The sequence below is a fragment of the Neovison vison genome, chromosome 14, assembly GCF_020171115.1.
Source record: "Neovison vison isolate M4711 chromosome 14, ASM_NN_V1, whole genome shotgun sequence".
NCBI lineage: Eukaryota > Metazoa > Chordata > Mammalia > Carnivora > Mustelidae > Neogale > Neogale vison.
The window spans coordinates 17,958,779-17,973,505 of NC_058104.1; the positions used below are offsets into that span (position 1 = coordinate 17,958,779).

General features: G+C 47.0%; 1 protein-coding gene and 3 non-coding genes across 4 annotated transcripts; all 4 read left to right on the forward strand.

Annotated features, from left to right (window-relative positions):
• Window positions 1-887: 887 nt before the first annotated feature.
• On the forward strand, window positions 888-960 carry TRNAK-CUU. Its single transcript has one exon. It is a non-coding gene; the product is annotated as a tRNA-Lys (tRNA).
• Window positions 961-1,421: 461 nt separating this feature from the next.
• TRNAP-AGG lies at window positions 1,422-1,493 on the forward strand. Its single transcript has one exon. It is a non-coding gene; the product is annotated as a tRNA-Pro (tRNA).
• Window positions 1,494-3,980: 2,487 nt separating this feature from the next.
• TRNAR-CCU lies at window positions 3,981-4,053 on the forward strand. The gene has a single exon. It is a non-coding gene; the product is annotated as a tRNA-Arg (tRNA).
• A 7,481-nt stretch (window positions 4,054-11,534) lies between these two features.
• Window positions 11,535-12,473, forward strand: LOC122895382 (olfactory receptor 1F1-like). Its single transcript, XM_044232747.1, has one exon. It carries the CDS (start codon window positions 11,535-11,537, stop codon window positions 12,471-12,473), a length of 939 nt encoding a protein of 312 aa, XP_044088682.1.
• The last annotated feature ends 2,254 nt before the right edge of the window (window positions 12,474-14,727 follow it).

Below are 14,727 nucleotides of genomic sequence, written 5' to 3' on the forward strand. Positions count from 1 at the left end.
ACTACAGCAAACTTCATACTTGCTAGTGAAACCTTGACATTGCCTTTAATGTTGGAGATGCAACAAGGGTACTGATGCTCTCTCTCTCTCTTTTTAAAGATTCTATTTATTTGTTTGACAGAGAGAGGTCACAGACAGGCAGAGAGAGCTAAGCAGACTCCCTGCCAAGCAAAGAGCCCAGTGGGAGACTCAATCCCAGCACCCTGAGATTATGACCTGAAGTGAAGGCAGAGGCTTAACCCACTGAGCCACTCAGACACTCAGGCACCTCCAATGCTGTCTCTTTCTATAGAACATCTTGTCAGACAAACTGGGTTACTCATGCATTGTTGATGGGAATGTAAAAACGGTCCAGCCATTCTGGAAAACACTGTGGAGGTTTCTTTAAAAACTGAACATCTACCATCTGACCCAGCAGTTGCACCTTTGGGTATCTATCCCAGAAAAATGAAGACTTATATTTACACAAAAACCTGTACTCCGATGTAAAAAGAAAAAGAAAAAAAAAATCAAGAACAAACAAACAAACCTAGAAATAATCCAGATGTCCGTCAAGGGGTCAGTAGGTAACCTAACTGGTACATCTTGTCCTAGGCGTTCTCCCCTGCCCAGATCGCTCTTCCCCCCCTGCACCTAGCTGCTGGGGTTGTTCCTCCTGTGCCTGACGCCAGGTCTGCCACTGCGGGACCAGGGCCCAGGCCCAATCCCCAGCTAGAGGCTATGGGGGTGGGCGGTGAGGGGTGAGGGAAGTGTTGGGTTAGCTGCATTCTCACTCCAGAGGGGAACTCCTGTGGGACCCTAATGACCCGTCCTGAGTTCTTGGATCCAATTCATTACTTAAACTAGATTCCATCACCTTTCACCATGTAGTGCAGGGGTTGAGCGGCGCCCGGCTAGCTCAGTCGGTAGAGCATGAGACTCTTAATCTCAGGGTCGTGGGTTCGAGCCCCACGTTGGGCGGCTTCTTTTCTTGGTTTGGAGCGCGAAACTCAACAGGGCATGATTGGGGAGCACTGTGGATGCACCACAGGGGGGCAGCCTTTACTCGCAAGGCGTCCCAGTGACCTAGAATCGAAAGACAGGCAACGTTGCTCGGAGGACTCGGGGCCTCTCGCTGGCTTTTCCCCAGAGTGTGACCAGCGTGCTCGCGGCAGTGAGGAGTGTCTGCGAAGTGACCCCGCTGCGGCGCGTCTGCCTGGCTGGGGACTCGTAGCGTGAGGGCTGGGATCACCAGACTGGGGTGCATGCGGGGCCGCTCTCCACTCTGTGGGCTCCTTCCTCACCCACTGGCTCCTGAGTTCACCCCTTCCCTGTGGGTCTGAAATCCGAATCTTATTCTTGCGTCACTTCCTTAACCCCGCTCGCTGCAACGCCTGGGTCGCCACGAAGTCATAAAGAAAGCCGGAGACAGCTTGTCCCGTGGCTCGTTGGTCTAGGGGTATGATTCTCGCTTAGGGTGCGAGAGGTCCCGGGTTCAAATCCCGGACGAGCCCTCCTGTTTTTTTGGTACAAAACCGTCCTCTATGAGGTTGAGGAACTGTCGGCAAACCTCAGCCTTCGGGCGAGGACGAAACGGGACCAGGCAAGAGATTAGAAGAAAAGCTTTAAAATCCTCCAGCTCATTTCGGGCGCTTTAAAAATCTTAAATTGGAGTCCTAGGCTCCCGAGGTGTAGGCGTCCCGGGTCAGGAAGCTCCTCCCCGGGCTGCGTCAAGTGTAGTCCAACGCGGGTTTGCGGGAGGGGAATCCGAGAAAAGCATCGTTCCTCCCCTCTACCTCTTTGAAGATTGCGGTCCCGCCATCCCCCGGAGGCACTCAGTAGCCCCCGCCAGCACTACTGAGGGGGGGAAAGAGGGGTAATGCACTTTGAGGTGGGCCCTCCTCACCTCTTCCCTTTTCTTTCCCCACCTCCTCCCTGCATTTTTTCTCGTCTCCCTCACCTGGGCGCCCTCACCTCCCCTGCTCCTGCCTGGGGACTGAGTGCGGTCAGGACTGCGGTCCTGTGCCCCTCTTCCAACGTCAGGCTGTGAGGTCCAGGAGATTGGAAGTCCAGGTAGGGTTTGACTTTGACCCCTAAAGAGTTTCAGTCCTTGAGAGGTGCTTTCCACAAAGGGAGCAGGGTCCCCACTTTCCGGGGCAACCATGGGCCAGGGCCCAACATCCTCGAGGGAGATTTCCCTGGGCCACCATCTCTGTCCTAAAGTTTTTCTTTTCTTTTCTTTTTAAATCTTTATTTATTGGTTTGAAAAAATTGTTAACAGCTTTAAGGAAATTACTACCAAGGAAAACATTCCAGGAGAGACTCGCGGTTTCCAGTAACACGAATGGGCAGGATTTGGGGGACCAAACTTCTAGCTAAAAACAACGGAAAACGTTGGTTATTTAAATTAACAAACAAGCGCACTTCAAAGTGGCGAAGCGCTTTCGGGAGAGGAAAAAAAGTTCCTGGCCACATTTAAACGACAGTGGAAAGGCAGAGGACTGCGTGGATCCCCAGGCTGCCAAGCTGCGGCAACACCGAGGGCATTTGCCAATTTCCTCAAGAGGACTAGATGAAGGCAGATCCCAGGACCTGCTTCCGAGTTACCCCTTGAATCTGTGCCCTGGAAAGATGCACAGAAATACACCAGTCCCACCCCCACGGGCCTCCTGCTCCTCTGGAAAGCTTGTTGCTTCCGGGCTCCTCCTTATCCCATCTTCTGCTAAAATGCAAATAATTTTAAGTAAGAGGCAAGCCTGTTCAGAGACTTCTGCACCGGAAGGGTGAGCCCCCCCCACAAAGGACCCCATGTCTACAGCGTCCTAGTTTCTCTCCGCGGCGGTCCCCTCCCTCCCAGGCCCGGCCCTCTGAAGTCTCAGGGATAGCAGCTCTAGGCCCTTGCCTGCCGCTTCCTCTTCTGGGCCTGTGGTCAGATTGCCAGGACAGGTGGCACAAAGGGCATTAGAAGACACCTCAATTAATGCGGTGTGTGCTCTCCGATTTGGCTCGGGCCTTTTAAATTAAATTAAATTAATTAAATTAAAATTTTTTTGGCCATAAAGGACGTTATTGGAGGAAATTCGAATATGGACTGTACGTTAGATAATCCTGTTGCACGAATGATAAAGGATGAATTTGGAGATGTGGCAAGCGGAGGCTCTGAGGTCCCAGGAATTCTTAGGGGAATGGGGAGAAAATCTTGAGAGGCTTCCGATTTTGCTAATTGGTTGGTTGGTTGATTTTATTTATTTATTTAACCATTGGATACAATACAAACCCCAGCGAATACCGTGAATTTCAAGGAAAATTGCAGGGGGTGTGTCCTGGATACTCCAGCCTTCGGCTTCAGACTGCCCCGAGGGAAGGGGTTTTGTCTGGGGCTCTGGAAAGGCGAGGTCCAGGGTAGAATCCTCCAGGCTCCCTCCGTCTCCTGGACATTGGCAAAGGCTGGAGTTGGGGCACCCAGCCCCGGGCGGCGTGGTGCAGGAGGCTCCGACTTTGGCCTGAGGGTGAGCCTCGGAAGGTCTGGAGGGGTCGTCTCCCCACTGCGCGCTGTGGCGGTGCCGCACCGTCCTCCTTCCTCCCAGCTCCGCGTTCTGCAGGGTCATTGGTGAAGCTGGGCCTGGAGAGGACTGGATGCTTATCAACCACACAGCCCGGTGGCCAGGCTGGATGCCTTACCGACCGATCCAGCCCGAGTCCCCTACTGCTCTCTGAATCCATTCATCCAAGGGAGAATCCAGTGCATTTCTGAGCGTGGGACTCCTTCTGGAGGAAACAGAAGAGCCAGGCTCCGCGAAGCTGGTGTGCGAGGAGCCGCAGGAACGCAGGCAGGGGAAGGCGACTGCGCCGTCTGCACCCAAGCTCCGTGGGGGAGGGGGCGTCTGTTCTTGAAGGCCTGAATGCGCGTTGGAACACGACAGAAACTCAGATCGGTTTTGAGTAACTGTCCAAACCAATCTCTGGAACTCTTTCTAGCCAGAGCAAGTGGCTTGTCAGGTGCCCCAGTGGCCTAATGGATAAGGCACTGGCCTCCTAAGCCAGGGATTGTGGGTTCGAGTCCCACCTGGGGTGGTAGGGCTGCATGAACCTGTGTGTTGGAAGTTTTCTGTTACAACAGGAGGTACAGCCTAAGTGCCACAGAAACCTGTGGAACTCAAGGTTCCACCAACCCTGAAGTAAGAGTGTGAGGTTTTACTCTTCTTTCCCCTCATAAGGCAAAGAGACTTGTATCTAATGTCAAGGGAAAGAACATGTACTCCTACATCCACTCCACGCCTGTGTGAGTGTGTCTTAGTACTGATGTGTGTGCAAGATTAATTGGCTAAGTACTGTGTTGCTCGACCTTGAAAAGAACCTCTGTCTATCTCTATTGACCTGGAATACGCAACACCAGGGTGAGAGGCATGTGACCCACTTCTTCTAAGACAAACAATAACTCCCATACCCCTGTTGATTTTGCACAAGTGCCCAGAAAAGAGACAGGTGTAAAAGGCTGTGAATGCTCAGGACCATGCAGGGAAGGGGAGAAGATGGAGACTAGCAAAATGCCAAGTGTGCAGCTCAAGAGGTAAACAGAGAAGGTGGAGGGCAGACGTTGTACCTGGGAGAGGTGAAGGTCAGAGCTGAATGGGTGCCTGGAGAGAATCGAGGTGACATGGGCCAGTGATAATGTTGACATGATCTGGCTTAGGACTGTGAGTAATTTTCTGCCTGGAGTTCTGTTGTTTCTGTTTTAAAAAATGAATTTTGTTAACTGCTGTGTCGCCAGTAATGCTTACCGTAGGTGTCCAATGAGTGAACGAACAACTCTGTGAGGCCATGGCTTTGGGTACGCTGGAACACCTTTGGGACCTACAACTTATGGGAGGACAGGAGTTCTCGGCTTGGAGGGAGGGTGGGTGCATTACTGCTGGGTGGGTTTTGTGGTTGAGCACCTGCCTCAGGACCCTAGCTGGCACAGTCCCTGAGGAGACTGGGGGCAAATCCCGCTCCACTGTGTGTCTTTCTTCTTCAACCGAGACTCCTGGTGCCCCAGCTCAATCCCGGTGGTCGTACCCACGGTATTTACACTCTTCTCTGAGTAGAAATGACAGAGTCATGTGCCCAGGTAGCGCAGTCAGGAGAGCGTGAGACTCTTAATCCCAGAGTCCTGGGTTCTGGTCCCATGGTGGGCATAGGCGCCCCTTTCTGCTTGCGTACTAGGGAGCAGAGAAGGGTGGGAAGGCCAACTTTCCTTAAATCCATGCCCCATAGATGTCCTCGAATGAAACTTCTTAAGTCAGCAAGACTCGGAAAGACGATGTGTGTAGTACTGTATCATCTTAATATGATGTATTCCGTTCTCAGTCTTGGCGCTTTTGACTTCGTGAGCCAGACCATCCCTGTTGCACAGCCATGTCCTGTACACTCTGGAATGTTCAACAGCACCCTTGGCCTTTATTGTCTAGTTGCCAGTAGTTTCCCCATAGTTGTGACAACTAATAGTGTCTCCATATGTCCAGTGTCTCATGATAGTGAGCCACTGGTCTAGAGACTCAAGCCCATAAATATTAGTGCAAACGGTTCTCATCTGAGATCTGACTGGAGAGCTAGCTTGGCACAGGGCCAGGTGGCAGGACAGGGCAGCCTGCCATGGCCAACCTAGAAGGCAGCCTGGTGGGGTTGGGAAGTGGGCTGCATGCTGAGGGCTGAACAAATATAAGTTAATATTCTGAGGCTAATGGGAACCAGTTTTCTCACTGGTGGAAGTGGAAAAAGAGAAGGCTTCAGTAAATCCTATAGAATTGGCATTGGAGTTATTAGTGATGTTATTTGATAACTTGGTAAAGTTTATGTCACTGGAAAAGAGAGTTGCTCATAGTGACTTTATTATAGCAATTCTAATAATGGTATATTTCCCCCTTGAAATTAACAAGTGACCTGTAAAGTGATATAATCTGATACTGTGTGAATATCCTGGTCCCTAACAACTTATTACGTATTTTTTTTAAAGATTTTATTTATTTATTTGACAGATAGAGATCACAAGTAGGCAGAGAGGCAGGCAGAGAGAGAGAGAGGAGGAAGCAGGCTCCCTGCTGAGCAGAGAGCCCGATGTGGGACTCGATCCCAGGACCCCGAGATCATGACCTGAGCCGAAGGCAGCGGCTTAACCCACTGAGCCACCCAGGCGCCCCTATTACGTATTTTTTTAAAAGATTTTATTTATTTATTTGAGACAGAGTGAGAGAGAGCATGAGAGGGAAGAAGGTCAGAGGGAGAAGCAGACGCCTTGTGGAGCTGGGACCCCGACGTGGGACCCGATCTGGGGACTCTGGGATCATGACCCGAGGCAAAGCCAGTGGCCCAACCAACTGAGCCACCCAGGCACCCCTACATATTGTTTTAACATTCTTTCATAATCATTGTCGCAAAGGTTTATTTCACTGGGAGTTAAAAAAATGAAGATTTCCTAGTTATATCATTTTTCTGTATTTTTAAAATTTGAATTCAATTTAGCCGACATATAGTACATCATTAGTTTTAGATGTAGGATTCAGTAATTCAAAAGTTGTGTATAACACCCAGTGCTCATCGCATCACGTGCCCTCCTTCATGCCCATCACCCGTTTACTGTGTCCCCCCACCTCCCCTCCAGCAACCCTCAAGTTTGTTTCCTATAGTTAAGAGTCTCTCATGGTTTTCCTCCGTCTCTGATGACTTCCCATTCAGTTTTCCCTCCTTTTCCCTATGGTCCTCTGTGCTGTTTCTTATATTCCACATACGAGTGGAACCATATGATAATTGTCTTCCTCTGGGTGACTTATTTCACTTGGCACAATACCCTCAAGTTCCAACCACATTGATGTAAATGGTAAGTATCCATCCTTTTTGATGGCTGAGTAATATTCCAGTGTGTGTGTGTGTGTGTGTGTGTGTGTGTGTGACATCTTCTTTATCTATTCATCTGTCAATAGACAGACATCTCGGCTCTTTCCACATTGCTGTTGTGGACATTGCTGCTATAAACATTCAGGCGCACGTGCCATTTCGGATTCCTACATTTGTATCTTTGGGGTAAATACCCAGTAGTGTGATTGCTGAGTCGTAGGGTAGCTCTATTTTCAGCTTCTTGAGGAACCTCCATGCTGTTTTCCAGAGTGGCTGCTCCAGCTTACATTCCCACCAACAGTGTAAGAGTGTTCCTCTTTCTCTGTAGTCTCCCCAACATTTGCTGTTTCCTGTCTTATTAATTTTAGTCATTCTGACTGGTGTAAGGCAGTATCTCCTTGTGGTTTTGATTTGTAGTTCTCTGATGACAAGTGACGTGGAGCATTTTTTCATGTGTCTGGTGGCTGTTTCTATGTCTTCTTGGGAGAATTGTCTGTTCATGTCTTCTGCCCACTTCCTTTTTTAAAAAAAATTTTATTTGACAGATCACAAATAGGCAGAGAGGCAAGCAGAGAGAGAGGAGGAAGCAGGCTCCCCGCTAAGCAGAGAGCCTGATGCAGGGCTCGATCACAGGACCCTGAGATCATGACCTGAGCCGAAGGCAGAGGCTTTAACCCCCTGAGTCACCCAGGCGCCCCTTCTGCCCATTTCTTGACTGGATTATTTGTTCTTTGGATGTTGAGTTCTTTATAGATCTTGAATATTAACCCTTTATTTGATATGTCATTTGGAAATATCTTCTCTCATTTTGTAGGCTGCCTTTTTGTTTTGTTGACTGTTTCCTTTGTTGTGCAGCAGTTTTTATCTTTTTTTAAAAGGCTTTATTTATTTATTTGATGCAGGGAGAGAGAGAAAGAGAGCACACAAGCACAGAGAGGAGCAGGGGGAGAAGCAGAGGGAGAGGGAGAGGCAGACTCCCCACTGAGCAGGGGCTGGATGGGGGACTTGATGTGGGGCTTGATCCCAGGACCCTGGGATCATGAGCTGAGCTGAAGGCAGACACTTAATAGACTGAGCCACCGAGGCATCCTTCACCTTAACTTTTAAAACAGCTTGCTAATCTACCCTTTTGTCTTAAGTGTTCCTTCTCCAATCCTTTGTTCAACTCAGATGATGGAAGAAGTAGTGGATCACAGTAACTAGATGTTTTTTTCAGGGACATTCCTTCCCATTTCCATTCTTCAGATCTGTTTGGAAATTCCCCCACCCCCTCTATTTAGTCGTGCTGATAACGTACATCCCTGGATTCTCACATGGTGGGCATTCGGTTGATGACCCAGGATGACTAGAACATCCCACTTTCCCATCCAGAGCAGTTGGCTCAGATGTGGGCGTAGGTCCAAGAAGGAATGAGCACAGCCTTGCCTGGAATTAATAAGTAAACACTGCAAGAGGCGCCTGGCTGGCTTAGGCAATAAAGCATGCGACTCTTGATCTTGGGGTCCTGAATTTGAACCCCATATCATGGTAGGGTTTATTTTTAAAGATTTTATTTATTTATTTAACAGAGAGACAGCAAGAGCAGGAACGCAAGCAGAGGGAGTGGGAGAGGAAGGAGCAGGCTTCCCGCCAAGCAGGAAGCCTGATGTTGGGCTCCATCCCAGGACCCCAGGGGTAGGGTTTACTTAAAAGATTGCAAGTCTCTGTACTCTATGCCATCCCACAGTGCCCACATCCAAAAGGAAATAAATATTTTTTAAAGTTTAAAAAGAAGGGTGCCTGGGTAGCTCAGTCATTAAGCATCTGCCTTCGGCTCAGCTCATGATCCCAGGGTCCTGGAACTGAGCCTTACGTCTGGCTCCCTGCTCGGTGGGAGGCCTGATTCTCCCTCTTCCACTCCCCCTGCTTGTGTTCCCTCTTTCTCTGTGTCTCTTTCTGTCAAATAAATAAATAAAATCTTTAAAAATTTTTTTTGGAAAAAAATAAGTTTAAAAAGAAATCACTGGTAGAGAGAAGTTCTCTGTGCCCAGTAATTGCTAGTCTAGGAGGATGTGAGTTTGGAGCTACTGGTGGACATCTTGTCTGCTACGTGGAGAGAGGCAGTCTATAGAATGAAATCAAACAGAAAAAACAAAATAGATAAGAAATACAGGTCCTAAAAAAAAAGAAAGAAATATAGGTCCTGATGTCATTATTTGGGCCCCTTCATCTAGCCCTGCCTGAAACTTGCAAGAACTTTGGACTTTGCAATTACATTCACCAAAAGATTCGACTTCTCCTTAAGCTGATAGGAGTTAGTTTCTTAGCACTTGCAAACAGTGTCTTCAGTAATCCAGTGACCATGTTTCCCTTCTTCCACAGATGCTTGGTAATTAATATTATGAGGGTTTTTTGGGTGTGTTTTTGGAGATAGAATGTATAGAAATTGATATCTGATAACATGTGTCTGATGGATACATGAGGACTCATTATGATCCTGAAGTTCTTATGTTGAGTTACTAGGAGTAGGTGAATATTTATTAAGACATCATAACCAGCATGAAGAACACATTGTTCACAAATGACCTAAAGTGGAAGATCAGTTATAGAAGCACTCTGGTTCCCAGAATACAGATTTTTAAGAAAAATGATTCAACTGCCACTTCTGATGGAAGTGTATGTTTTTCATGAGTAACCCTTTAATATTATCACCTCAGGAAAGTAAATCTTAGAGTGCATGAGACCAGAAACTTTATGGGCACCTTAATGTGAGATCTTGCCATCAGTACTGTGGAGTGAGAGCTATGAGACTCAGAAATTCTGTCTTCCTCTTGGCATCCATGTCATATTAACTGACAAATGGACTCAACAATGGTTCCTATTCTTCCTCATTTATCCCCAAAATTAAAATATAGACTAAAAAACTTGTCAACTGGCCCCTTATAAAATGACTATTGCTATATGAAGATAAACACAAGACAATGTTTCCAAATGGCATTTATCCAGACTATAGATGACTGAGCAGAGAGGGAAGGATGTAAATATCACTTCATCCCTCCAGCCTCTATATAGTGGACATGGTCTAAGCCCAGTGCATTGATGAGATTAGGAGTCACAAGATGTTAAACATAAATTACCTCATTTAATCTGCACAGCTGTACAAGATGAATATTATTTTGTGATTCTGTGCAGGTTGATAGATTTCTCAAGGTCACACAACTGGTAATGTTGGATCTGGGAATTAGCTGCACATCTGTGTGAATTCAAAGTTTATTCTCTTAATTCATATACAGCATCATGTATACTTCCTAACAAGGATACCATCACAGCTTGGGTGGGAGATAAAATATAGGATTGTGAGTTTTTTCTAGCAGAAAACTTGTTGCTAATGATTTCCCCCAAGATAGCTTCGTTTCCAATGTTGCCAAGCTCTAAAGCAGCAATAACATAACTCTGATGGCAGGCCTTTATTAATCAATGCTGGATCCAAAAGAGCCCAAGGAGAAGAAGGGAGAATTACCTGTTTATCTCTAACGAGGCTCTTAGGGAATATGGCCCTAGTGGCCATGGAAGCTCTTGTAAAGGGCTGGCCCTCTGATTCCCCTAGACATCCTTCCTGCACCAAGGGTTGTATATGCCAGACATCCTTTCCTTTTTTGTACTTGTACACAGGACAAGTCTGTGTACTCCAGCTCTTATTCAAGAGCCTGAAAACCCCAATGACAAGTCCCTTTTCCTCAAACCAGTAATCTCTGGCCAGGTCTGGAAAAGTGAAGCATGCTTGGGACTTCTGGTGACCGTGATGACTGCTGTTCTTTTTGGGGTAAGAGTCAGATCAGTGGGACTTTATCAATAACTGACTGCTAAAGTGTAACCCTTTTCGGGGGGCACTCCTCACTACATCTTTCTTTAAAGTGGAGCCAAAGAAACAGTTCTGAGCTCATCGCCATCCCTTGTGGTCACCTAGCCATGACCATGTATATCTTCTATGTCCATGACACCTGAACTGTGGAGAAAACCAATTGGCCGAGTGTCTGCCCCTAACGTGGGGTCATTTCCATTTCCATTTTACAAGTTAGACTGAGGGCTGGCTCAAAGCTCTGTAAAGTGCTCAGAAAATGTTAGCCCAGGAAGCAGCAGCAGCAGTATGATTGTAGCGATCGATCACTGGTGTGAGCCTCAGAGCGAATATGTTAGGAATGTGTAATGTCTGGATTAGAGATAATGGAACTGAGAAATGTTCTCTAAGGCAACACCCTCATGATAATCATGGCACCAATATCCACATGTTAGGATGTATGTTTACCATATGTCAGTCTCTATGGTAACTGTTTACATGTGTTCTCCAGTACTCATTCTAAATGTCTATTAGTATTCTTATATCTATAGTGATTTGTGACACTATTTGAAGACACATGGTCATGACAGAAGGTTCAAACATACAAAGAGTGTATGGATAAGACCACTGTCACAATCTTTCAATGGCCTTCCAGAAGCACTGCCCTCATTTTGCTAATGAAAGGATGGCGGCACAGGAAAGGCCATCCCTGGCCAAACACACCCAGAGCAAGGTTCTAATGCCTCACCTATACCACACAGCCTTTCTCTTTGCGGTCTTCTTAGTTGTCCTGCTGTAACCAACATTTCCCAGGCTCGTGAATTTTTCCTGCTTTACCTGCCTCTGGGCTCAGGCGTCCAGCCCCATGAGAGGGGCCAACGAGTCGAGCGTCTCTGAGTTCCTCCTCCTCGGGCTCTCCAGGCAGCCCCAGCAGCAGCAGCTCCTCTTCGTGCTCTTCCTGAGCACGTACCTGGCCACGGTCCTGGGAAACCTGCTCATCCTCCTGGCCGTCGGCCTGGACTCCCGCCTACACATCCCCATGTACTTCTTCCTCAGCAACCTGTCCTTCGTGGACATCTGCTTCACCTCCACCACTGTCCCCAAGATGCTGGCCAACCACATACTCGGGACTCAGACCATCTCCTTTTCTGGGTGCCTCACACAGATGTATTTTGTATTCATGTTCGTGGACATGGACAATTTCCTCCTGGCTGTGATGGCCTATGACCGCTTTGTAGCCGTATGCCACCCCTTACACTACTCAACAAAGATGACCCCCCAGCTCTGTGGCCTGCTGGTTGTGGGGTCGTGGGTCATCGCCAACCTGAATGTTCTGCTGCATACCCTGCTGATGGCTCTACTCTCCTTCTGTGCAGACAATGCCATCCCCCACTATTTCTGTGATGTGACGCCCCTCCTGAAACTCTCCTGCTCTGACACATACCTCAATGAGATGATGATTCTGACTGAGGGATCTCTGATCATGATCACTCCATTTATTTGCATCCTGGCTTCTTATGTCCGTATAACCTGTGCTGTCCTGAGAGTCCCATCCACAAAGGGAAGATGGAAAGCCTTCTCCACCTGTGGCTCCCACCTGGCTGTGGTTTCTCTCTTCTATGGCACCATCATTGCTGTGTATTTCAATCCTTTGTCCTCCCACTCTTCTGAGAAGGACACCGCAGCCACTGTGATGTACACAGTGGTGACCCCCATGCTGAACCCCTTCATCTACAGCCTGAGGAACAGGGACTTGAAAAGGGCTCTTGGAAAAGTGGTTGGTAGGAAGACGTTTTCCTTCTGAGGAGAGGATCAAAGCTGAGTTTTATTTCCATGCTTATTTTTCTATCAGTTAGTTTAAGATAGCAGCTGTTTTGTCAAAGACAGTCTGGAAACAAACATATTGATGTTTGTGCTAGGAGCATGTCGTAGGCTGTCACTATTTATTTACTTGGTGACTGAATTCACCCATAACTCGCTGCATCTACCAAGTAATGAGACTTCTTTTTAATGACTAACTTCTGAATTCCTTTACACCCAAGTCAGGTATTTCCTTTTTAAAATTTTATTTATTTATTTATTTATTTTTGCAGGGGAGGGGATAGAGGGAGAGAGAGAGAGAGAATGAATGTTAAGCAGGCTCCATGCTCAGTGCAGAGCCTAACATGTGGCTCGATTTCACAATCATGAGATCCTGACCAGAGCCAAAAATCTAGAGTTGACACTTAACTGACTGAGCCACCCAGGTGCCCCTCAAGTGTTTCCTTTTTAAGTCGTTTCTCTGGAAGAATACATGCTACACTTGTTTTTTAATATTAGAATTACCTGGAAGCCTTTACAATCCACTGATCTCCAGGCCCTAACAATGACCAGATTGATCAGAATCTCTTGGGGTAGGGGGAGCCACAACACAGATTGTAAAAATCTCAGATGACTCTAATGTGTGGTCAGGGTGGGAATCACTGGTCTAGCTCATATTCCTTACATATCCTCTGTTGGTCAGTCATAAAATTGGGTGACAAAAATGGTCAGAAAAATTAGTGTTGAGGGTCACCTGGCTGACTCAGTCAGATGAGCACACTACTCTTGATCTCAGGTCATGAGTTCAAGTCCCATGTTGGGTACAGAGATAACTTTAAAAAAACTGTTTTGAGACTCAGGCAAAAGAACAGAGTAAAATATGAGGACTAAAGTGGGTGATAAAATTTCAAGTGAGACTCAGAGGCCCTGGGGGTCACATGGCCCAGAGCTTCCAGAGGTTAAACAGCACAGAATGGGAAGACACTCTGGTTGCAGGGATCCCAGCTGGCTGTCAGAGGTACATGGTCTTTGATACCAGGGAAGCAGATTGACACTTGCTGTTCCCTCTGTCTGGACCAATTCCCCCTACTTTCTTCTTTGTGGCATTAAGGACACAACCCACCCCCAACATCAACACCCTCCTGCACTTTCAAGAGGCAAGTCAAATGTCGCCTCCATGGGTGCCTCCTGATTCCCGAGCTCTATTTTCATCTTTGGTTTTTTCTTCTACTCCAGCAAGGGCTTTCCACAAATTATAAGCTCTTCCATACCCAAATTCACACACTATTCACCTTGTAACCCAGTACACTTCACTGCTTCTAGACCAAGGGCCTTGCTGAAAGAAAAAAAAAATGTGGATGAGTGAATACTGCCTTAGCTTTTTATTTGGACCCTATTGTTTTTTAAAAAAATTTCCTCATTTAAAAAATATCCTTTTGAATTAGACAAGTAGTGCCTACGCATGATGGGACACCAAACATCAAAAAGAATAAAGTTAAAATAACCTGCAATCTTGCTACTCCAAGATAACTGCTGTTATACAGCGGTGTGTACAATTTTAGAAAAGCTGGCTGCAGTATTTCCATATTATTTGGTGTTCCAATCTTCTACCTCCTTCTTCCCATGTCAGTAAAGGTCTTAGAAATGTGATTTTAATGGCTGTGTAATATCTTATCCATTCATAGAGTCATTCCCTGGCCCTGAACAATTTCAAGTGTTCCTGTTTTATAAATCATGCTGCTGCATATGTCTGGTGTATAATTCTTTGTTTGTGTCCCTTAATCCCACACAAGACTTAGATGACCAATTTCTCCAGCTTATAGTAAAATTAAAGTCATCATTTATTCTATTTTCATTATTTCTGCCCCATGTTATTTGTAATGTATAACCGGGCTGTCCAATACCTGCCTCTTGGCGTCAAAGTACTCAGAAGCTCATTCAGAAGAGTCAGCCAGTCCTCCTTCCCCCAGCCAGGTGGAGAGAGAACCAGAAGTTGGGTCCACCCATAGGCGTGACTGTGCAAATGACTAGCACGCAGTGTAGCTCCTGAATCTTGATTTTGTTTGGTCTGCAGGAGACCTGTCTGCTGCAGCAATGATGCTTGTGGCTCACATGCCTTTGGGGACAGCACTGGGACCCTCCTATGGCCTCAAGCTGTAGCTATCTGAGTTCAGTTTTACTTTATCCTCCACTAAAGCCTGACTGTGGGCCATGGTGGCTACAATTACGGGGGTTTCCAGTTCCACGGCGTCAACCAA

Bases quoted from the DNA above. Each gene is read 5' to 3' on its own strand.
- LOC122895382 (XM_044232747.1), top strand. From the start codon at position 11,535: ATGAGAGGGGCCAACGAGTCGAGCGTCTCTGAGTTCCTCCTCCTCGGG.